The sequence below is a fragment of the Equus przewalskii genome, chromosome 20 (genome assembly GCF_037783145.1).
Source record: "Equus przewalskii isolate Varuska chromosome 20, EquPr2, whole genome shotgun sequence".
Classification (NCBI taxonomy): domain Eukaryota; kingdom Metazoa; phylum Chordata; class Mammalia; order Perissodactyla; family Equidae; genus Equus; species Equus przewalskii.
This window is the reverse complement of record NC_091850.1, coordinates 1,399,430-1,423,504: the sequence shown is the minus strand read 5'-3', so window position 1 is coordinate 1,423,504 and position 24,075 is coordinate 1,399,430. Positions and strand designations below refer to the sequence as shown.

Sequence of the window (24,075 nt, the reverse complement as noted above, 5' to 3'; positions counted from 1 at the left end):
CGGGGGCGCGTGCGCACGCGCACCGAGGAGACAGTTGGGCGCCAGCAGAGGGCGCACGCGCGTCGGTTTCTGGCTTCCGCCCTCACGACCCGCGCAGCCTCCGTACGGCCCGCGCAGCCTCAGTATGCGACGGGCCGAGCGCGGGAAGCTGCGGCGGCTGTGTCGCGTGGCGTGGAGGTGGCCGCGTCAGGCCGCGGGGAACGAACGAGGGGAGCGTGCGGGCGCTCGTCAGAGTCGGCGCGAGGTCCCCTCCGAGGCGCCCGGGCCCCCGCCGCCTGAGCGGCCTCGCTGGCGCCCCGCGCGCCGAGGTGGGGGTCCGGGCTTGTGGCGGCGTGGGCTCTGGGCCGGGCGGAGTTGGAGGGCGGGCCACCGGCTGCCCCCCGCGCCCGGAACGAGTAGTCTTCGCCGGCCCCGGGCGGGAGGCCCGTGGGTCCCGCCGCTCCTACGCTTCCTGTGGGGCCCCCGTCGCTCTGCGGCTGCCGGGTCCCCTGGCGAGGCCCGGCCGGTCGCCGCGCCCGCAGCCTGTCCCCGACGCCCCTGCGCCCCACGTGCCGCCGCCCGAGGAGGCCCTGGCCGCCCCTGGTCCGGTCTCCAGTGTCCACTGCGCATCCGGTCACTCCGCGCCGTCCTGTCGTCCGGGTCGTGCTCCAGCCGGGTGCCCCGCAGCGTGCCCGTTTAACGCGCTCGCGGGCAGGGTTTCAGGGCGCCCGCCCGCCGGGGGTCGGGGGAAAGCGGCGTCGGCTGCCGCGGTGCCGACGGGCGTGCGCGGGCTGGGTGACGCTCTGACGGCTCCCGCCTCGTCGACTCCCTCGCCGCCCGACGTGGACCCCGAGAGTTCTTCCTCCAGGCCGCCCTCTCTCCCTCCCTTCCTCCGCGCGGCCTGCAGCGTCGTCCGGCCCGCGCTGCTGGGGACGTCTGGGCTGTCGCTTGTGCCGCCGCGCCTGCGGTGCTCTCGCTGACCCGGCCGCCCTCATCCGGGCGACACGCGGGGACCCCGGGCAGCCCCCGCCCGCGGCCGGCTCTGGCACGGAGGGGACAGCGGGGCGGGGACCTGCTCGGTTCCTGGCGGCGCTCTCCCGAGGCGGAACCCCCACATTCCAAAACTCACACGGGCCAGTTTATGTAAAAATTTATTTGACCAAAATGTAGAAAAAGTGATACTGTTACATATGATACAGCTGCAGGAATCTAGAGAAGTGTGGGTTTTATTCAGCTCCCAACTTGCTAGTGTACCTCCTGGGTAGTGTGACGCTTAATAAATAGGAGCGAGGGGCAGAGGGCGCAGGAGCAGGAGCGGGGAGTGAGCGGCGCGGTGTAAACTTGAGCGCCCGAGCTGGGTAGTGCGGGATGGTGCAGCGGGGATGCCCCTGAGAAGCAGAAATGTAACAGCGCCAAAATGGGCAGCCTGTCTACAGAATCCTCCATGTCCAGTTTAATCAGGAGAGTCTTGGTCTTTTGTTAACTTGGTCCTAAAGAAGGAACTAAAGTCCTAGAGAGTAGGATGAAAAATCTTCAATTTTTCATTCCCTTAAGTACGGAGGAGATGAAGTTAGCCAATTACTTTTTTATCTCTACTTCTGCCCAGTATGTGTTAGTACAAAAACACTCTTGCTCAATTATTGATGGCTCCCACTCTTTCTGATAGGGCTTCTCTGAAGAGGACTGAATTCCAACATATTCCTTCCTGCTGAGTGGATGGCCTCATGTCAGAGCAGACAAGCGTGGGTCGTTATTTGAGTAACACATCTGCTCCTCAGAACAACTTTAGAGTAAAACAGGTAGAAGAGCATAACATCAAAGATCTGTCCAGAAAATATTTGGGTAATTATTATGACTTTTTCCCGAGCATTCTCATGCTGACTGCTCAGAGGATGTTTGTTCTGCACGGTGGAGTGTGGAAAAGAGCCAGCATGATTAGGTTAATCTATCTTGGGTTTATGACTTCCCACAATAGTTCCTTTTTTTTTTTCTTTGCTCTGGATGGAAAATCCCCACCCATTTTAATGTGATAGTCCTTGGCCTCCTGTAGTGTGACTTGTGGTGGCCGGGAAGGTTACATCCATCAGCCTTTTAAATTGACCCATGACTAGATATTGGGGTCTACTTTGAAACTGTGCTTGTCTGCTCTCCCAGGAACCAAATGCCCTCAGTCTTAAGAGAGTATGCTCAATACGAAATACCCTGCCTACCTTAGGAATAAATGCCACTTAAGGATAGGAGTAAAGCTGAAAAAGCTGGTGCTATTTGAAAAAAAGGAAGGAATCAGATTTAACTGGTGCTCAAAGCTTCTCTGATACAAAATATTTGGTCATGTATTCATAATTTGCTTGACATTTCCAGCAAAGCGAAGATGCAGTAACAAACTTCTTACAAGAGAAGAGAGAGACATGGAGCTCTCGAGTTTCTGTTGGAACAAAACTCTTCTGTTTTGGTTATATACAGTTAAGTTCGTTTAGCGTCTGATCCAGTGTCTGATGTAAGCCCACGTTCTCTTCTTTGGCCTGAGCAAGTTTTTCTGGTGAGGATTAAGAGTAGGGGAAAAAATAAATTAATAAGCATCTTTGTTAAAGGAAAAAAAGAAAAGCGTTCTAAACTCCAAACCGTCAGAATGAGAGTCATAGCAGAGAAGGTACTTTGCATTTTAAGTGCAGCAGAACACCACAGAATAGAGATCAAGTACCCAATTTGGGAGCTGGGTAGGGTCGCAAGATAAAGTACAGGGTATTGAGTTAAATTTTAATTTCAGATAAATGAGAAGTTTTTAGCATAAATATACTCCAAATATTACATGATATATCAAAAAATTATTCATTGCCTATCAGATTTAACTAGTTGTCCTGTATTTTAATTTGCTAATAAATCTGGCGGTCCTAGAGTCAGAACACCTGGATTGAAGCCCCAGGTGTGCCACCGAAGTAAGCATTTAACTTTTCTAGGTCTGTTTCCCCATCTCTCAAATGGGGATGACAATACCAATGTGGTATAGAAGTTATTATAAGGAACAAATGAGAAATGCTTTAGAACTTACAAAGTGCTACAAACATAAGATATTAGTCCTAGGTATGGGTTACTTAATACATTTTCCTCCTAGTGCCAGTTAATTAGTCCTTCCTCGAGCCTTTGGGAGGAAAACGCAGTCCTGTAACTCATCTTTCCTTTGGAGTTTCTGGGAATGGCTGTTTAAATTCCAGGCGTCATTGTGGTATTGTGTCTGTGTGTCTGTAGCAATGTCATCAAACTCAGGCAAATGCAACATGGCTGAAATTTAAGCGACTATGGGTATGTTATTAAGTGACTGAGCCGATGAGATAGATTTAAAAAAAAGAAAAAGTAAGATGCCATTAAGAGCTCTGCATGACAGAGCACGAGAGAGAACCGGTTTGCAATGAGCGAGGGCCGATAAGGGACTAGGCCAAGACTCATTAAAATACTGGAGGAAAGCAAAAACGCCTCATAAAATGTGATAGGATCAGCTTGGAACTTTTCAGAAAGGAACAAAAAATGACAGCCAGGATGGCAGCCTTTCAACTCCAACCACTGAACCTTTCATTTGACGAGGCCCTTACTACTCAGGCGACTATGACCTGGGAGGGTTCCTTCAGAGAGAGAACAGTGACCTGGGCCTGTCCAGTCTGGATGCACACACAGCGACTATGTGCCTACTATACATGAGCCAGTTTCTCCGTTATCTCATTTAATCCTCGCAATGACTGACATATCACCTTTATTTTGCAGAAAAACTAAGTAGCTTGTTCAAGGTCGCACAGCTAAAGTGGTAGGGCTAGAATCCAAAGCCAGATGGCCCGGCTACAAATCCTGACCTCACCTCACTTAGATTCCCTGGCATCCACTTTGTTATTAGGTCTGAGATAACTTTCCCTTAAGGTGATGATTGCCCTCGAGAACTGTGACAGGCCCACAGACTGTCAACAGGAAGCAGCAGGTCTCCAAGCCCCGATGTCTGAATGAAGTTCCACCTGGTGCTTAGTGAGGTGAATGACTGGATGGGCAGGGCTGTAGTTATTCAAAGGGTGGAGGCTACAGATGTCTGGAAAACTCCCAGGAACAAATACAGAGAGAGCAAACCAAAAACACTCACCCCTACAGTCTGTAATCTTTCCGAGGGCATACGGATGGCAGTGTGTGAGGAGGGTAGTTTATGCAAAAGTTCAGGGAGGACGGCAGTTAGCAACAGAAGTGGGGGGGTGGAAGGGTGTGGGGAGTAGGGGAGATGTATTCTGGAGGAATGAATATAAACAATTGGGTTCTTACCTGAATAAAAAATAACAGGACGAGGAATAACAAGCTACAGTGACCAAACATGGATGATGCTAATTGGAGATTTTCATGCCATTTTTCAGGCTCAAGGGGCAGTCTGGAAAATGTGGCTCGGACATCAAAATGTCAGTGTTTCTGGGACAATTTGAGGTGGGGGGGTGGGCGCAGGGGAGAAATGGATAGACCGTTTGAAATTTGGATTCTTTTGGAAAAATCCATGAGCTTTTAGTTACTGTAAGCATGACCTTTTAACCCCCAGAGGCCAACTTTTTTAAGCCAAAGCAGGGTTCCTGGTTACAGTTAACTCAGGTATGAGGGGAGACAGATGTTAGCATCTCAGGCAACTCCGTTTGGAACTGAGGAAAGAATCACTTCACTTCCTCTCTTTGGCATTCCAGCAGTTTCCACTCCCTTTTCCTGCTAATGGGATGCCCTTTAATTCCTTGTGTGGTCGTTTTGTAATGGCAGGGTACAGAAGTGAGCTTCACGGGTGAACTTCCTCCCAGCACTGGGAGCTGGAGAGATGTGCCACCAACAGTGAAGACAGAGGGAGCCCTAGGCACCATTCTCAGAGCACAGTAACACAGAGAAAACAAGCGCAGAGAGGAGGAATAAGGAGACCCAAATCCACCGCCACTGTTTGAATCTGTGGATCATGCCCAGTCAAGGGTAGCCTCTTTTAGACACAAACCAGTTTTTGCAAGTTCTGCTGCCTCTATTAAGCTCCTTAAGAGGTTGGATGAGCTTCCATTCAAAATAATTTCTATTGAAGGAAAAACCGCTGTTGGCATGCAGATAGAGTTCGCTAACACCGAGTTTAAGAGCTCATGCCAAACTGGCTTCTGTTTTCGCATCGTCAGAAAAGAATCATGTGGGCATAATTTTCCTTTTGAAATGAGCTCTTCATCTGAACCACCCACTTTCTGTTGCGGCCACGGTCAAGGGCATCACAGCCACGGCTCTAAAGTGGCACGTGGAGAAAATGAAAATGAGAGGGCATGAAGATGAGGACCGCCCGTCTTTGTTTCAGCCAGTCACAGACACAGCAGAAGACAGTTTCAAAGATCAAACCAGGAGGCAGCCAACTGCCCATGGGAGTGGAGGCACCACAGCGAGAAGGCAGACTTCAGGACTGCTAGGACAGAGGGCGGCACCCGGCGGCCTCTTAGAGAGCTCATGTCACTGAGAGCATGGTCCAGCTCCTGGCTGGTGGTCTTGTACTTGAGCTCCTGAGTGTACAGCTTGTCTAGAGGGCGGAGGTCCCCAGGGAGAGAGTTCAGAAGAAGAGGCACAGGGGACAGAACGCAAGGGTCAGAATGGAGTGCCACAGATGAGCAAGGAGAGGAAGAAAAAACAGTGAGAAAACAAAGCATGAACTAGGAGAAGGTTGTGTCCTGTGGGAAACAGATGAGAGAACAAAGCGTCTGTGGAGTGATTTCTCAGGGCCTGAGGCCCTGCAGAGGATTAGTCATAAGGAACCTTTCAAGGAGTGGTGACGAGAAAGGCAGAGCGCTCCCCCATCCCCCCAGCCCAAGTTATTTCTGACTTTCGATGATGTCACTCAGTCCAAAGGTTATACTTTGGAACAGGGCATTTTCCCTTATACGGAAACCTCACTTCGCAAACCAAACACTGGGACACATGGTCTGAGGAAGGAGTTTTGCACCCTTTCTGGGTGGAACGGGCAGCCTGGGAGATTTTGTTTGAACCCCAAGATCTGGAATTTCCAAGTTATTTCATGAACACAGGACAGAATTTTTTTAACTTGGAACTCTTCAAGAAATTCTGAGATACGTGGGCACCAGACTCGCAGACTGGCGTCTTTATTCGGGTCTCTACACTCTCTGTATTTCCGTTTTCTCATACTGTGATAAGCTTGGAGCTCTCTGGGAGAAAGCTTCTGTAAAAATGCAAGGCATTTAAAAAATGCAAGGCGTCTCTCAGAAATGAGCAAACTGAAGGAAATTCTAAAGACTTTTTTTAAGTCAGCCATATTTGGGTCTCTGTGCTTACATGTGGACCTAATTAAGGAGAGAGATTTTACTTATTGAAAAATGGCAACCCGAGTCTGAGTTTGATTTGTGCTGTCCTGCTCCAGTGCTCCAGACCTGCAGATGTGACATCACTCCACAATTCACTCTCCTAAGGCGGACGAGGCCCAACGCAGCCCCTCCACAGACTACCCCCAACCGCCTGTGGATGTGTCGCGTGTGTGGGGGTGGGGGGGGAGCAGAGCAAACATAATTAGATGGTCATGTCGTACCTTCCAGGTCATCGATTGTCTTTTCCAGTTTTGCCACTGTTCTCTCTGCAAACTCGGCACGGGTCTCAGCCTGGAGAAGAAAGGAATCACGAGTGATCACTTCAAGACCAGCCCCAGGAGAAACCCGGACTAGCTGGGCGGGTCACACTCACCTCTTTCAGTTTGTCAGACAGAAGTTTAATTTCTTCTTCATATTTATCCTCCTTTTCAGAATACTATGGGAGAAACCAAAACACTGCTTTAAAAAAAGGAGGAAAAAAGAGCACAAGAGAATGCAGGCTCCGTGTTCCCTGGAGGAAAGTGTGTGCTTGAAGCGCTACGAACTGGCCTAAGAACCAAAGGAGAGGCGTGGACCTTTGCAGGCAGAAATGTGTGTGGGACTCAGAGTCTGTGGGCCACCCCTCTGGGACGGTGGTGCTCTGAAGGCCTGAGCTGATAACTTGAGGTCAAAGTATGATGAAGGCGTGGCAGATGACTGAATGGAAGGCACTCGGCTCAAGGCCCTTCACAGTAGTTGTGCCTAATCTGTTCCTACCCCACTTGCCACCTCCTCAACATATTCCGTGTACTCTCCAGTCCCCCAGCCCTTGACTATGGCTGAGTCCCCCAGCATGGAACGTTCCTTTCCCCATTACTACCTCTTAGAAATTCTATGCGTCCTTCAAGGCTTAACTCAGATTCGTATAAGCTAACTTCAGTTAATTGCTCACATGTTGCCAGATGTCCTTAATCTCATTTTATAGTTGAGTAAAGAGCCACAGAGAAGTTAAGTCATTTGTCTAGGCTCGCAGGGCTATGAAGTGACCAAGCCATGACTGGAACTGCGCTCTGGGATTTGAGCTCCTGGTCATCATCCTGCTTTACAGCCTTTGTAGACGTCACTCCTTCGTTGTACCTTTCCAAAGGCCCTCTGTTGAAGTCCCAAAACACTTTGTCACTTTGTCAGTCTCTCCCCCTCAACGAGACTCGGAGCTCTCACAAGCGCAGAAGCCGTACTTTCGCTGCTGACACTATCCTGTGGCCCGGGGCGGCAGGTGGCCTGCACACACGGATTGCATTTCTTCATCAAGTACCCCAGTGTCAAAGACGTGCCCGTACAACGCTAGTACCAGTGACACAGCTCTAACCAAGACAGAGACAGTCCCTGGCCTTAAAGTTTACAGTCTAGCAAGGAAGCCATGCAATTAATTAATTAAGCTAAGTATGATCAACCATCACCAGAGGAACAGAAGCAGGTGGGGCTACAAAGCCAAGAAACACCTAACCCAGATGAGGAACTAGGTAAGACCTCTCAGAAGAAGTGCTGTTTAAGCAGAGGCCTGAAGGATGAATTGGGGGTTCTCAAAGAGAAAAGGGAAGGCCACTCCCGGCTTGAGTGGACAGCAGGCTCAAAGAACCAGAGGTGACGGGAGAACACGGAATGTTTGTGAAACTGAAGTTCAATGCCACGGGAAAGTAGCAGGAGGCGGGAGGGTGAGGAAGAGATGAGGACGGGGAATTCAGCGGGGCTGGCCAGGCACGAGTGTGTACATTGCTCCCCTGCGGTTCTCTCCTGGAGCGACTGCCTTGAGTACTATTTCAACCTAAAAAGTCCAATTCCACCCCTGATATCTGCCGCCCAACCTTTGAGAAGATGTTTCTGGAGGAACCAGGGGACTCAGTTGAGAGTCAGGGGACTCAGTTGAGAGTGAGGCTCCGTATTTATACGATTATGCTCAGATCTCCCCAAGAGGAGCCTGACCAGGTACCAATCTCATAGGCCACCTCCACCCTCACTGGAGGTGGGATGAGAGATGATGCTGAGACCCCACGGAAGAGGGAAATCCAGCCACGGGATGCCTCTTTCCGTGGGGGCACCAAACCTCACTGCCGGGCACCAGCTGCTGTGAGCAAACACAGGCAGGTCCCTGACACCTGGCACGCTCCCATGGGCCGTGGGGGAAGCAGCGAAGAGAGTCCGGCAAGTCCCCCAGCGCCTGAGGCCAGCCACCAACCTTCTCAGACGCAGCCTCGAGCGACTTCAGGTTGTTAGTGACGTTCTTGAGTTCTTCTTCCAGGTCGCCACATTTTCTGTGCAAAGAAAAAGGATTTTTGTGTCTTATCCTCCCTCATGGCAAATCCTCCTAAAAGAAGTTTTCAAGAGGAGGAATCCACGCTGCCTGGGGCCCCCAGAAGGAATGTGGGAAAAACGTTAATGGCTTTCTCTGAGACTAGCGCTGTGTACTTATCAAAACCCGATCGTGCCAGGCAGAGGCGCAGCAGGCGGAGAAGCATGTGGAAGGTCAGTGAAGCACTCCTGGACTCCCGCCAAGGCTGAGGCCACGGGGACTTGTCAAACCCGTGATTGACGAGGCAGGCTCCGGAAGGTGTGAGAATGGGATGGAGTGCAGGAGGCTGGGGGACAGCCATCAGAGTTTACACTGGACACTCCAGGAAGTGCGCTTGGAACGGATTTGCAAAACCAGACCTCCCTCAGCGTGGCGGAGCGCTCCGTGGAGCTGCATTCCTCCCCCCAGGCCGAGGGGAGAGGCTTCTGGGGTTTTGGAGCTTGCAGGATTCTGGGCAAGTGTCTCACCTTTCCCCCAGGAATGTATCACGACAAGCAATGACATCAGGAACAAGGCATGAAACACCACAGGGGCAGCCGGCCTGGTACAGGCCAGCGCTCTGTGAAGAAGGCACCACCTCCTGAGCCATCCTCTCTGGGAGAATGAGACTTCAGGCTTCTCTACTGCCGCCCGCCTCACTCCTATTTCCCAATAGCTTTGTGGGAAGAGTCAACATGTGGGCAGCAAGGAAAACAGTTGCCAACCCTCTTTGTCAGCCATGAGGCAAAGGGGAAGGACTGAACAGTGAGTCCCAGACGCCCATCCACTTGCCCAGAGGCCCCAGCTAGAGTCAAACCCCAACCCAGCCAGGCCCTCCCACTGCAGCCCAGGAGCTGAGCGGGGCTCTGCTCGGCCCTGCTCTGCACTCACAGCTCAGACACCTCGGCACGCTCCTCTGCCCTCTCCAGCTCTCCCTCCAGGATGACCAGCTTACGAGCTACCTGCAGAGAGAGAGAGGACTGACTGAGACTGACCCCTAACAGCCACGTCTCGCAGGATGCCCTCCCCCATGCAGATAGCAAGACGACACCCAGACCATCCGCAAGGTGGGCTTTCTGCTGCTGCTTCAGCTCAGACAGTCCTGGAGAAAAGCCTCAGGCCCCAGGCGTGAGGCAGGCAGGCAGGGAAGGAGGAGATGAGATCACAAAGGCAGGCAGGAGAGCAACTGAGCTTTCAGGGTCTGAAGGCCCACCGCGGGGGACCACGGTTCCCAGTTTTAGCCTAACTTTGCCAAAACCCCCCGCTGCTGGACAAAAAGTGATTTGATCAGTTGGTTTCCCCCCAAGTTAGACAACTGTCACAGAATTCCCCAGGACTTTGTGACACTGTGGAAGATAGTGTTTCCTAGGCAAGTGGCTGTCTCTGGAAAGGAAGAAGTGGGCGCAGAAGGACAGCTGCCCTAACCAAGAGCTTCCTTTAGGCGGCCCCAGGGTCTCCCTATCAAGATCCGTTTCCTCCCCTCTTCCTGCTGCTGCCATCTGCCAGCCCCACTCACCTCCTCGTACTTGCGGTCGGCCTCCTCAGCAATGTGCTTGGCCTCTTTGAGCTGCATCTCCTGAATCTCCATCTTCTCCTCATCTTTCATGGCCCGGTTTTCTATCACCTTCATTCCTCTGCAAGGAGCAACCTCATCGTTACTGCCAAATAACATTCCCGCCTCGTCTTACACCTCCAAGCATCTGCTTGTCTAAACGCTTCTCTGTAGCTACTGAGAGCCAGACTCCAAAGAGGGAGCTGTGGGCTGCTCACATGCCCTTCATCTTCACTGAGCACCGGTCACTGTCTAAGTGCATCCAACCCTACAGCTGCTTCATGAAGTAGTGAGGACAGTACCCCATTTCACAGAGGAAGGATGCGGGGCGTAGAGAGGCTAAGTAACTTGCTCAAGGTTACGGAGCTAGTAAGTGGCAGAGCTGCAGCTCAGGCCCTGGTGGTCTGGCTCCAGAGTCTGTGCTCCCCTTTCTATCGCCTCACTAGCTAGTAATAAGGCGTACCCGTATGCCAACAGTTAACCCGAGGTGAGGAGAGGTCTGGGCCAGCCTGGCTGTGGGAAGGATGAATTCTGCTGCAGGGGGAGGGGTGTGCATGTGCCATGGAAGGCTGTCCAGAAGAGAGTCCGCAAGAAGAGGGGAAGTTCCTCTTCAGGGAGAGCTGCACAGGAAAGCCCGGGGGAATGAAAGAACTCAGCAGGGAGGCCCGGGTGGCTGGACCACAGGCTGTGTGCCTGAAGGGCGTGCTAAGGGTTTATGCCAAGGGAAGAGGGAACCACAGGAGGATTTCAAAAGCAGGAGGGAGTGGACACCAGAATGATGGATGGACTGCAGTGGAAAACCAGGTGCGAGGCAGGTACCAACAAGGTGAGGGGTGAGGAGGGCCAGAACTGAAGTGGATACGTCTGGCTTGGAAAGGACGGTGATCTGGGGACGGCTAGAAGTCTCCCACAACTCAGCCGGCACAAGATGTGCTCACTCTGGCTGCACTGCTTGGAGTGGACTAGGTAAGATCAGACCCTTCCACAGAAGAGGCCAACCCAGGGTAATGCATCCGGGCGTGTCGTGCCTGCCCGAGCCGAGGACCACGTACTTCTTGCTGCCTAATAAACCCTTTCATTCGTCCTGTCACTACCATGCGCGGCTAACTGTCCACAATGACCTTCGCACCTGTACACGGCCTCAGGATCAGCATGTGAGCAAGCCCAGAAAACCCTCTGCAGGCCTGGAGAGAGCAAAGTGACTTGCCCAGGGCCACACAGTACGTGGCAGTGGAAGGACTTGAATCTGGATCCTCCAGCTCCCAAGGATAGAATTCCTTTTACCAAAACGCAGCAGTCTCCAACAAGGGTGCCAGCAAAGGCCCCAGATGACATGGTACAAACAAGTGAGAAGCTTTCCCAGGCTCTCTGGCTTTGTCCTGGGGAGGTCCTGGGAGTGAGACATCCGGCCAGGCTGGTCTGACAGTGAACATGGGCAACAGCTAATCCAGGCCCCAGGCACAGCCATGAGCAACTTGTGACCAGACCCTTCACACTTGCCAGTGGCTGCCCTGAGCTGCCACTCTCTTCCTCTATTAAGTGGCTGAAGCAGAGCCTGCACCAGGGTCTGTGCCCTTGGCGCAGGCCGTTCCCCCGCCCAGGAAGAAATTTCCCACATGGGCAACGAGAAAAGTCAGTCTCCAAGATCCCCCAGTTGGTTTTGAATCTCTAGTTTATGGTCACAACAGTACAATCAGGAATGAATCCTCTGGAGGAGTTTAGACCAGAAAACCCTGGCGGATGGGTCCAATGAGAATTCTGGTGTATCGTGTGGCAGATCCGCAGTGGCCACTGGCCTGGCCCACACCATCACCACACAAGGAACCCATTTACCAACCACAGAGACGGCTGCTTCTGTGAATTGCACAATCTGCCCTCAGTCCTCCAGAGCCTGCGCCAAGGCGTGCCAGAGGACGAGCCCGCCCTGGAGGACACGGCACCTCACGCCACGGAGGCCAGGGGCACTGTTGCGTGCAAGTACGTTAACGGCGCTGGTTTGCGTGTGTTCCTGACATGGAGTTGTCACCATTCAGGAGCCCAAAGCCTGCCTGACAGCACTGTTAACAATGATCTGTGCAGAGGGCCCATGCCACCTTTTCATCTGCCCACTTCTCACATCACCCTGGAAGCTGATGTCTTGAGAACATGGACGACATGCGCAGTGGCTTTCAGAGAGAACACGGGAAACAGTGCTCTGCAACGGATCCCCAGTGGCAGTCACACTTGCCGTCTTACATCTGCCCATTTTGCCTTTGTCTGCCTGTCGGGAGTTCTTCGTAACCACCACAATGACGAACACCTCTACACACAGCATGATGCTTTACGAGGCGCTGTCATGCCTCTGTACATATGTGCACACGTGCACGTCCGTGTGATCCCAGCGACTCACCCCAGCTCTGGGCAGGATGATCCCTGTTTTCCAGAAGCAAACACTAACGTTACCAGGTTCAACGTGTCCTTACCTCTCGCTCTCATCTGCAGCCTTTTCTGCCTCCTCCAGCTTCTGCAGGGCTGTGGCCAGTCGCTCTTGAGCCCTGTCCAACTCCTCCTCCACGAGCTGGATGCGTCGATTGAGAGCTGCCACATCCCCTTCGGCCTGGGGAGGTCAGAGGGGCAGCCAGGTTAAGAAGTAACACGCCAGCCAGCAGCGGGAGCCCCTGTCACACGGCGCCCTTCCCTGAGCTAACACGTGTCCCACTCGGGAATCAAGGCGGTAAGGGATTCACCCTCTGGTCTGGAGAAGGTGAATTTTCCATATGATCTTCCCCAAAAACATCAGGGAACATCTGCCGCTCAGTGACAAAGGTGTGTGTCCCCGTACAGGATGGGCGCTCGGGTCAGCATGGAAGAGACAAGTACACCGCGTGCTGTGAGAGCACAATGCTGGCCTCTGTGGGGCTCCTGGAGAGCAAGGCCACCAGCGAGCCGGCTCACCCTGTCATGTACTAGGTTCTGCTCCCAGTCGCCTGAATGGCAAGGTAAACGCAAGGACATGGAAGCCTCAGTCAAATGCTGGCCGTGCAGCTGGTGGAGGGAGGGGCAGCCCAGTGGGAGCACCATCCTTAACTAGGTCTGGCTGAGACACGACGGGACAAAAGGATAGAAGAAAGGAAAGAAAACTTGGTTACAGGCACAGAAGAGGTGTGAACAGCGGGAATGGCTTTTCCAGGTGCCTTCACCTACGAAGGTCATGTGGTGGCGAGCATAAAAGCAAGAACTGCATCCCAGGTCAAAGGGCTGGGTCAGAATCCCCACTTGGCCAGTCTGTAGCCACGTGGCCTTGGGCAGGAGGCTTCAGCGCCGAGCCTCTCCTGCACCTGGTTTCTTCCCGCGGCTGTGAGGACTGTGACTGAAGGCCGTGGCGTGCACCTGGCAGGTGGGAAGCCCCACAAAAGAGCAGCTCTCACGGCCACGGTCTCCTCACTTGCTCCTCGCCTGTCTCGCCCATTCTACAGGTAGGGAGCCCAACAGGCCCAGCTAGGGGAAATTTTGTTCAGTGTCCCAGAGAAATGGCCTCTTGAGCCCCAGCCCAGGGTTCTTTCCTTTCTGAACACGCCCTGCCCCTCGCCCCCTGTCCTACGGGGGCTTCAAGGCCGGCACGCTTAGGAAGGGATGTCGAGAGTTGGTGAAAAAGGGGCCCAACTGAGGGGAGAAGGGGAGGCACGGGTGGGGCCACTCTGGCTTCTTCCTGTCAAGACAGGTAAGACCCCCCGAAGTGAGGAAGACGTACAAACGAAGGGGAAACTGCTCTCCCCCGTCCCCGAGTTGACCCGCTAAGATGGAGAAGCACCATGAGGTCAGAGCTCGGGAAGCCTTCCCAGCCCAGGCCTGGCCGCACGCGGAGGGGAAACTGCCACAGGCGTTTTTGACGGCAGCTCCTTTGAAACACCAATTCGGAGGATCCCTCAAAACCACGGCCTGCTTCCAACAAGTGGGTGTCTTTTGTTCTTCACAACGACATGAGTCTCAACTTCTTCAGCCACCGGGACAGGAATTGACTTTTTTCTCCGGTGGTTTTTAGTACATTAACAAAATTGTACTACCAACGCCAGTATCTAATTTCAGAACATGTTCGTCGCCCCTCAAAAGAAACCCCATTTGCATCAGCAGTCAAGGAATTACTTTTGAAGATCATACAGAGGTGCCTGCTTCCTGAGTGGTCTTTAAAAAAAGCGAGCCGCTGCTTATGTGGGCAATTCTGAATCCTGACAACCACACTCTTTGCACATTTTCAACTGTCTGGAAGCAAAAGAATGCGGAGAGGCACACATCCATGCACATACATCCACATGTATGTTTCAGGAAAAACTGCTAGTCACTGCTAGTCATTTTGGGCTCCACCCATTCCTGCAATCAAAGCTTCTACACTCTACAAAGGATTTCCCTTATAAGGTAAAAGAGGCTTGCTAGATACATGTGGCAAAGGAACAGGAAGATGTCGGTTAATCACACAAAAATCTAAATGAAACCAGCTGTTGGAGGCAGACCCAGAAGTCGGCCACACGCCGGCTCCTGGCTTTCTCTACCAGAGGCTGAGGAAGGTTTTTTCCCCTCTGGCTCAATTCCTTTGCCCAGGACCCTTGTTCAGGCTTCTCCCTTTCCTGACCAAGAGAAGCATGCTTTGAAAAGTGAACTCTTAAAAGGACGCCCGACACTTTCCAAAAACATCTTTCCTGCCGACTGGACTGTCCCACTCCCAGGTCTTGGCTCGGGCGGAGGGCCATTTTTAAGAAGGAGTTGTCCTCCCATGAGACGGCCTGGGCTGAGATCAGAGTGCGGGATATGCCGGTTCCGTGTGAAGGAGGCCAGCCAGCTACTGTGGAGGCGTACACTGGGGTTCTGAGGCCTCCTCAGGCCAGAGCAGCCCTTGCAGGATTAGAGCTCAGACGCAGGCAAGCGCTGAGCAGTCTGGGCGCTTCCCCAGACCGGTCAATACACATGGCAATTCCATTTGGCCAGACATCTTTTCCACTCCGGGGTCCCCAACCAGAGTGCCACTGCTCCAGGAACCCTGGGCTTCCACCCTCCCCCCAATTTTCTGGTCTGAGTCTCTGTACACCCAGGTCTCTTGTCCCAGCAAACTCAAAACGTATTCTATAAGACCCTGCTCAACCTCCATTTTGAAGCCAACCCCACTGGCTGGCTGCTTCAACGTCATGTTCTCCTAACAGAGCCCAGAAAAGCCGCGGAACGCTAATCAGCCTCCCACCCCTTTAGACTGTCAGCTCTTCTGGGGGCAGAGGGAGGGGAGGGAAAAAAACACCAATCGCGCGCCTAGTAAGTGCCTGATGCTATGCAGGGAAGGTTTCCTCCTGGGCCCCTCCCTGCTATCCTAGGTCGGCATTATTGTCAGCGCTACTGTACAAATGGGGACATAACGCTCCTAGGGGTTAAGGACCAAGTGGGACGAGATGGGAAGAGAACACAGATCTCTCCCCAGCCCCAGGGGTTGCCCCCATCTGTCCCGTCCCGACGGACAGTCAGGGGATGGAGAGAGGGCGGTGAGGGCCCCTCCTCATTCAGCCCCATTATCTGCCTCAGGCCCCGCGACATGCAGCGGAGGCTCACAAAACGATCCCAGGGTCGCGGACCCGGCCCTAACACGCCAAGGGGCTTCTGGAGGAAGGCGGGGTCCCGTGGCCCTGGTTCCCGCGGGCGGCAGCTGGGGAGGGAAAGGCCTCGGCTCCGGGCTGAACTTCCGCCCCCCTCCAGGAGCAGACACGTCGCCGCCGCGCCCCTGGGAACAGCTGGGAAAGTTTCAGCGGGAGCCGGGAAGCGGCGGAAGAGGCGAGAAAGTGCGACACCCCCGCCCCCGGTCCGTGACAGTCACTCCAGCCCCAGACAATGGAAACTCAACGTTTCCACTCTCACTTCCCGCTCCCGGGTCCAGTCGCGGATCCCCACCGCCCGGGACTCCGGCGCCAGGCCCGAGTCGGAGGGCGGCGCCGTGCCCCTACCCCTCTCCCCGCTCCGGGATCGCGCATCCCCCTCGGCCCCATCCCCCCACTTCCCGCTCGGCCAGCCCCACCCGACCCGGACGCGGCGCCCCCTCCCCCGTCCCCGGCCGAGGAGAGAGGATGGCAGCGGAGGAAGGGGTCTCCGGGACCGGCCCGCTGGGTGCGGGGCCGCGATCGGGGAGCGGCGGGGCCCGAGGCGCGAAAGCGGGCTCCTGGCGCGGGCAGCGGCGGGCGGGCGGCCGGGGAGCGCGGGAAGGAGGGCAGGGAGGGGCGCGCCGGGCCGGGCCGGGCGGGGGGCGCGGGGCCGGGAGCGGGCTCACTTTCTCGCGCCGCTCGCGCTCGCCATCCAGCTCCCGCTGCAGGCCCTGCGCGCGGTCCTCCGCCTCGTCCGCCTGCTGCTGCAGGGCCTGGATCTTGCGTTTCACCGCCTCCAGCGAGTTGAGGCCGGCCATGGCGCGGAGGCGCGGGGGCGCACGCGGCGGCGGCGGGCGCGCGGCTCGGCTCGGCTCCGGCGAGAGCTGCAGCGGCCGCGCCCGGCCCGAGCCTTTGCCTGCGCCCGGCCAGCCCCGCCTCTCCCCGCCCCCGGCCCGGCCGCCGGCGGGGCGCTGAGGTCACCCGCCCGGCCGCCGACGTCAGCACCGCTGGGGGAGGGCCTGCCGTCGGCACCGCTGGTCGCAGCTGCGGGAAAGTGCCCCTGTCCCAGACTTATTTGGAGAAAGCGCCGGGAGGCGCCGCCTCCCCTTCTTCCTGCTGCTCCGCTTCCTCGGGCGCTCGCCCGCGCGCCCGCCCGCCCGGCTCTGCGCACGTACGTCGGCGGCTCTCCTCTCCGTCTGCTCCAGCCTCTCCTGCGCGTCCTGCAGGGCCTCGGAGCGCTGCTCCAGCTCGTCCTCCGTCCCCTTCAGCTTCTTCTGGAGGTGCGACAGCTCCTCCTCCACCTGGGGACAGATGAGGGGCGCGTCAGCCGGGGGCCACGTCCGCGCGGCGCAGGGGCGTGCCCCACACTCACGAGAGTCCTCAGTCTTTCTCAGCCTCAGTTTCCTCAGCCGTAAAACAGGGAGAACTCTACTGTGCACCGCTCAGTGTTCGCTCCCTGGTAATACGATTTCCACAACCTTTCCTTTCCCGGGACCCGCTGCCGTTGTTATCTTTTTGGAGCTCCCCCCAGTATTCTTGGGGAATCGATTATAGCTTTTGGGAAAACGTCCCCACACGTTTCCTGGAAACACACGTTCAATTTTGCATCCCACTTTCAGGGGTGCAGCCTCCCCGTGGTCTGGGGTTAAACAGAAAGGGGCTCTCATTCTCTGGGCCTGGACCATCCCCTACTCCCAACCTGTAGTATATGTTTGTCCTCCGCCTACCTAGAATCTGCCATGGCTCCCCATTGCCCAAGAGAGTGGTTTGCAGACTGTCTCACAAAATACCTGGAAGGACTGAAGGGCTTAGACTCCCCCTGCTCCTGGACTTTGGGGGCTTGGCTAGAAGAGAGCTACCCCTCAAAAACCACTTTCCTTGAAGGCTCGGGTTAAATCTTTTAAATTCTTGCAGGTCTGGCTCGTGTTCATTTTAATCAAAATGTCCCCTGCGTTCCCTGCGGTTTCAGCCGGGCTCATCTCGAGTCTTGCCCCGCTCCCGGCACCCTCAGTTTGAGACGCTCAGATCTATGAGATACAAGCCACAGACACCTTCGCCTCTCCCTCTCCATCACCCTCCACCCCCCAGGCAAGGGTTGGCCAGGGAGACTTCTCTGTCACCCCCAGGCTTCATGCTCTCTCCAACTCCGAGCTCTGGGCTGGGGTGCTCAGTCCAGCTTGTGCTGGCTTGATCTGACTCCTGTCTCGGATGCTTTGACCCCTGGTCCTGACCATGCTCGTAGGCTGGACAGGTAGCCCTCACTGGGCCCTGTTTCATCTTCCTGCTTCCCTCTCACAGCAGGAAGCCCAGAGAGGTGGAGTGACTTTCCCCAGGTCACACAGCACAGCATTTGAATCCACTTCTCTGAACAGGCCCTCCTGCGGGCCTGGTTTCCCGCATCCCTGACTTCCTTCTCTTCTCTTCTTTCCTGAAGAAAATATGCTATAAAAGCTGCTGTGCCTGCAGCTTCTAGATCGGGCTCCGAATCTGATCTGAGTTACATGCCTGAGATGATGTGCAAATGTGCCAGATGCTGTGTGAGTGTGTGTGTGTGCATGCACAAATTCTTGAAGTGCAAATGTTCCAGAGAGCCCCTCTCCTGGCACCACACGGCTTCTCGTCTCCAGCTGCTGAGCTGAGGGCGGGGAGCGTGGAAGCAGCTCAGGCCTAAGGCAGGGGCTGTGGGGCCTGACCTTGACCTCCAGGCAAGGAGCCCGGAAGCCTGTCTCCAAATCCCAGCTGTATGACCCCGTCCCCTTTTCTGACCTCAGTTTCCTTGTCTGCAAAATGGAAGCCCTGACGTGGTGGTCTCTGAGCACCCTGGCAGTTGCTTTCCAACTTCTGCCTTGACGGAGACGGTGAGCCGGTTTCTTTAAAGACGGGTCAACCTGACCCAGCATCCATCTGAGCTCCTTCCTGCTTTGTGGGGGCAGCGTCCACTGGGTGCCAACTGTGTGCAGGCACGGGGAAAGGCTGGGTGGGGTTTTGATGTTTTTTTACAGCAACGCTGGGATGACAACATTTGGGGCCTGGGATGAGGTGGGCAGGGGCCATGAAGAATTTAGAAGGTGCCAGGCACAGTACAAATGCCACGAAGCCCCCTGTTATAGAAGGGTAAACTGAGTCCCCGAATGAGGAAGGGGCTTGCCCGAGGCCATACAGATGGGGCTTTGAACCCTTGTCTGACTGACTCCAGAGCTGGTTTCTTGACCTTGAGGCTGTGCTGTACCCACTGCCTGGCATGCCCTCCTCCTGCTGACCCTCCACTGAGCCAGTGCCCCCGCCCTGCGGCCTCCTGCCCTGGGCAGAGCCCTCGCCTCCCCCCTGGGTCCTCCCAGGCTCTGTCCCTTCCTCTGGCCTAGCCCTGACCCCTGGGGGAGGGAGTGTCCCTCCATGTTAGCCTTCATCCCCCAGCCTGGGGCTGCCCAGGTCAGGCGAGGGGCTGAGGTCACTCTGAGCCCCAGCGTCGTCCAGCACAGGGCTGGGCTCCACGCTCGCCGTGGAACTCAGGGCAAGTTTGCAGAGTGAATCAATGACACACTCCACCCCTTCAGTAGTTGGAACTGGGTATGAAAAATAACTAAGACTGACACAAATCGGGTTTCTTTCACTCTGTCTGAGCTCCAAGCGCAGGGTGTGCCAGCTGGTGGCACCTTGCTGGGGACGGAGGCTTGCCCTGGCTCTGGGAGGTCTCCAACAAATCACTTTCTTCTCTGAGCCTCAGTTTCCCTGCCTATAAAATGACTGGGTGGGTCACAGCCTGCACACCTTAGTCCCTGTAAATGGGGCCTTTGGGCAGGACTGAGGCAGGATGTGGGGTCAAAGGCCAGCTGTGGCGGATGTCACTGCCCTGGGAGGGGAGCGGGCGGGAAGCAGGCAGGCTGGGCTCCCGGTCCCGTTCCCACGCTGGACGGACAGGGCCTGGAATCAGCACTTTGCTTGGGGTCCCCGAGGGTTGGGCTGGCCCTGAGACCCCTCTCCCTGGCCTCTGGGAGTGTAAGGCACTCGGGGTAAGTTGAGTCCCTCGCCCCCTCCTGCCTCTGCTCCCAGGCAGGGCAGGCCATCGGCCCCGTGGGAATCTGGCTCCTGCTTTGGGCCTCGGGGGCCCTGGGTTCCAGGCCCAGCCATCAGAAAGGCATCATTTGCCTCCATTTCTCAGATCAGAGCACTGAGGGTTCAGAGAAGGGCAGCAACTTGCCCTGAGTTACGAAGCTGGAACACAGTCCAGCTGGCTTCCTGCCCAAGTCCACCCCAATGGGTGCCTTTGTGGAGAAAAAAAGAGCACAATGAAAATCCAGTGGAGGCCAGAGAATCTGTCCCTGCCTCCTGGGCCACACAGCTGGCTGGGGGCTTTGAGGAGCCTTCCCTTTTGACCTTGTGTCTGCCTTGGGAGGTTATGCTCTATCAGTCACTCACACCTTAATGAGAATTAGAGCCATCGACTTGCTTTTCTCAGAATCCCTGGCTACACCCCTCATGGTGAGGGCTGAATGATGGCAGCCAGCAGCTCAGGGCCAGCTCAGGATGGCTGTCTGTGTTTGCCAGGGAGGGACCCGGGGAGGGAGGAGCAGAGTTCCTGGCAGGAAGCCCTGGGGTGTGGCACGCCTGTGCGATGTGTCACAGGTGCTTAGGACAGCTCTGGGACACTGGGGGATGGGCAGGCCCAAAGGGGAAATAGGGCGGGGCAGGAAATAATCCCATGTTTCTTGAGTGCTTACTCTGTGCCAGGCGCCAGGGCAAGGGCTCCGCCTGCCCAGCTACCTCTTGTCCTCCCATGATGGCGAGGGAGACACCACTGTTACTTCCCCATCTCACACGGGTGGCCGCCCAGGCACAGAGAGGTGAATGCGTTTGCTTCAGGGCACCCAGCGCCTGAGCCCCGAGCAGGGCCAGTCTGAGCTCATACCCTGTGCTTTTACCTGCCAAGCCGGCCTGGCATCTGGGCTGGGCACTTGGCATCACTGTCCTGGGCGGCTCCTGGGGCTTATCTGAGACCCTGTTGCTCCAGAGGGCTTGACGGTTGACCCCGAGGGCATGAGTGAGCCCCGTGGGGGCAGGGTGCTATGGATGGGTCGGACCCCCTCTTCTCCTCCTGCCCGCTGCCCTGGCCACCCAGACTGGACAGCTGACTTCCGCTCTGACCCAGCCATGGCTTTGGGACTGCCCAGCCCAGGCCTCTGCCCGCGGTCCCCCCATTAGCTCCTGATCTCCCCCTGTTACCAGGGTCTCCTGGGAATCTCATCCCCAAAGATCTGGGCCCAAGGCCTGTGCTTGCTTCGGGCACCTCTGCCTGCCCCCAGGCTCCTCGTGGGCATGGCAGGGGCACCCCAGACATGCAGGAACACACTGAGATTGCCAGGGTCCCCCCTGAATCTCCAACCACCCAGGTCCCCAGACCCTCATCCAGCTGCCCTTGCCGTGGCCACACGGGCCCCACCACGCATGCACACTCGGCCACCCTCCCTGGACAGTCGCCCATGCGGACTCACAGGCTCACAGTCACACCTGGGTGTGCCGTGACACGGGCACAGGGTCAGCCACACTCACCCCCAGCCCCGCACTGCCACCTTCGCCTCGACACATGTGTACACACACACCCCCCAACAGAAACAGTCACCCTGACAAGCACACGCAGGCCAACACAGTCACCTCGACACACACACACTCATCCTGGCACACACATATTCCATTACTGTCATGCCAACTTTTGCACAAGCACACACAGCCAGCCTCTCCCCCCTACACACAAGCCCAGGCTGACACCACCATCAACACACACACAGGCTCACAAACACTTCCACACTCTTTCACACTCACTTTCCAATAACCACACACGTATGCCTCTCTCATTCTCATGGTCACCTTCACCCCTCCACACTCTCTCCAGCAGAAACACACACACACGACACACAACACATGCACACACAGAAATGCTCCGACACGCACAAACACACCTTTCACACACACACAGCGTCCCCCCAGCCACCCTGTCTAACGCCGCCCCACCGATACTCACCCCAACACACCGCTCACTCACGTTTGCATGCACAGCTGGCACACAGGCACCCCTCCCTTTCTCTCGCTCTCTCTCCCACTTTGCTCCCTTGTGCCCTGCGGGGGTGGGTCCGGCTGCCCCTCTCCCAGCCCAGGGAGCCCTCCAGGGAACGCCATGGTCCCCTCACTCTTTCTTGCCGGAGTGTCACTCCTGTCTCTGCCCCAACCTCCAAGTTCCAAGGGTTCCCAGACCCTTACCCTCGGCCCCAGAGCCTCGCCTTCTGGGGCAGGAAACCAACTCAGAGAGGGTGCTGGGCAGCCTGGTGTGGCCCAGCAGACGGCACCTCACCTGCTTGCACTTCTCCTCGGCAGCTTTCCTGTCTGACTCAGCCTGCTCGGCCCGGTCGATGGCATTCTCCTTGTCCAGCTTCAGCATCTGCATCTTCTTCTTGATGGCCTCCATGGCTGGGCAGTGGGGGCACGGGTGTGGAGGGCCTGCGGTGGGTGGCGAGTGAGCAGCAAGGGCGGAGGAGGGCCCTTATAGCCTCGCAGGCGGGCGCACCGCCCTGCTGCCAGGCGAGTCTTGGAGGAGGCCCAAGCCCAGGCCGGGCCAGCCGCCACTCGCTCGGCAGGAGAGCCAGGCCAGCTCACCGGCTCCTGCAGCCCTGGCCTTATTTGGGCCTAGGATTTTCTCAAAGGAAAAAAAAAAGGCCCGACCCGTTTCCGTTTTAACCTGGTGACACAGGTCCCGTGTGGGTGTGCGGGCAGAGCATTGGCCCAGGAGGACTCCAGCCGCCTGCCGGCTGGCCTCACTTTCCCCATCTGTGGTTGGGAGGGCTGGAGAGGGCTTGTGGGTGGGTGCAGAGTAGGGGTGCAAGGGGTGGGGACACTCCTGTTCTCCCCTCTCCCTTCTATGTCCTGCCTCCAGATATTGTGGTCAGGACCCCATCCCATCTCCTGCTGCCCCCCAGGGACCTCCCTGGATTGCTCCCACCTCTTTCTGGAGGGTCTCTGTCTCATCATCTTCTCCCTCTGTCTCTCTTTCAGTGACTGTCTCCGCGTCTCTCTCCATCTCTCTTTGTCTCTGCATCTCTCTCCATCCCTCTTTGTCTCTGTGTCTCTCTCCATCTGTCTCTGTCTCCCTGTCTCTTTTGGTCTTTTTGTCTTGGACTCTCTCTGTTTCTCTGTCTTTCTCTCTCTCTGTCTCTTCAGGGTCCCCTCTCCCTCTCTCTCTCTCTCTCTCTCTCTCTCCTCCTCTATGCCCTATCTCTCTCTGTCTCTGTCCATTGTCTCCCTTGCCCCCCATGGATCTGGCTTTCCAGGGTGGGACTGACCTGGGCTGTCTTTCTCTTGGAAACTCTCAGAGGCCAAGGCAGGCCCAGACCAGTCCCTGATGCTCTCCTCAGATCTTGCCCTCCCTTCCGCTCAGAATCTGGCTGTGGCTCCCCAACACCTGCAGGAACAAGAGACAGCCTTGGCTCCTCAGCGTTCACTCAAGACTCTTGCCCACACCCCTCCTCGACTCTCCCTATATGGGAGCTCAGAGCTCCTCCTGCTGCTTGCCAGGCAGGGCCATCACTTCCCCACCTCCAGGCCTTTGCACATGCAGCCCCCTCGGCCTGTGCGCCTTCCCTCTCATCTCCAGGAATCTGGGCAGGATTTGCTGCCTTCGGAAAGATTCATTTACGCGTTCATTCAGTCGACAAACACAGAGTGCCTCTCACGTGCTGAACCCCAGTAGCATGTGCTCAGAATGTGGGAGCTGCTACTGTTATTGCTATTATTTGATTGTCCGTTTTGGGCTGTGGGCTGCTTTGGGGCAGGCTTGTGCCTCAGTCTTGTCTGTGGCCTCCTGACTGCCTGGTCCCCAGAAGATCAGAAAATCCTTGTTAATTAAAATGAACACCTCCTCCTATACATTCATACTCTCTCTCTCACACACACGATTTCTCTAACTAGGAAGTTTCTCTTCATCCTTCAAAGCCCAGATCAGATGGCTCCTCTTCCAGGAACCCCTCCTGGACTCCTAGACAGAGCCCTGACCCCCAGCCCAGCATCAAGACTTCTATGTGGGATGGAGTAGAGGTAGTGAGGCTTCTTTTTTCCTGCCCTGGGCAGTAGAGGGAGTGATATAAAGAGAGAGACTGGGCAGTGGCCAGTGCTGCTGGGGAGTGTGGGGGTCGGGCCAAGACATAGAGTTCTCAGCTCCTGTCTGCACTGTCCCGAGCCCTTCCCTCACCCATAAGCTAGCTTCCTTGTCTTTGTCATGGTGAGAACTCCCCCCTCATCGGCATGGGGGCCAAAACAGTA

At 55.9% G+C, this 24,075-nt stretch overlaps 1 protein-coding gene across 4 annotated transcripts; it reads right to left on the bottom strand.

Annotated features, from left to right (window-relative positions):
• Window positions 1-1,117: 1,117 nt before the first annotated feature.
• TPM4 (tropomyosin 4) lies at window positions 1,118-22,574 on the bottom strand. Of its 4 annotated transcripts, none has more exons than XM_008507040.2 (9): window positions 22,115-22,574; window positions 16,947-17,072; window positions 12,643-12,776; window positions 10,145-10,262; window positions 9,520-9,590; window positions 8,536-8,611; window positions 6,694-6,756; window positions 6,542-6,611; window positions 1,118-2,515 (listed from the first exon to the last, which is right to left on the bottom strand). In XM_008507040.2, exons 1-9 carry the CDS (start codon window positions 22,226-22,228, stop codon window positions 2,433-2,435), a joined length of 855 nt encoding a protein of 284 aa, XP_008505262.1. In that variant the 5' UTR covers window positions 22,229-22,574; the 3' UTR covers window positions 1,118-2,432. The 4 variants fall into 4 exon arrangements, with proteins under 4 accessions (XP_008505262.1, XP_070442546.1, XP_070442547.1 ...); XM_070586446.1 differs by lacking the exon at window positions 1,118-2,515 and adding an exon at window positions 5,225-5,524; XM_070586445.1 differs by lacking the exons at window positions 16,947-17,072; window positions 22,115-22,574 and adding an exon at window positions 16,458-16,721.
• Window positions 22,575-24,075: the final 1,501 nt, after the last annotated feature.

Excerpts from the sequence above, each read along its gene's own strand:
- TPM4 (XM_070586446.1), bottom strand. The coding sequence starts at position 22,228 with ATGGAGGCCATCAAGAAGAAGATGCAGATGCTGAAGCTGGACAAGGAG. Across the intron at positions 6,612-6,693 it reads TGTCTGACAAACTGAAAGAG|GCTGAGACCCGTGCCGAGTT; the intron begins GTGAGTGTGACC and ends TTTCTTCTCCAG. Across the intron at positions 5,525-6,541 it reads GACAATCGATGACCTGGAAG|ACAAGCTGTACACTCAGGAG; the intron begins GTACGACATGAC and ends TCCGCCCTCTAG.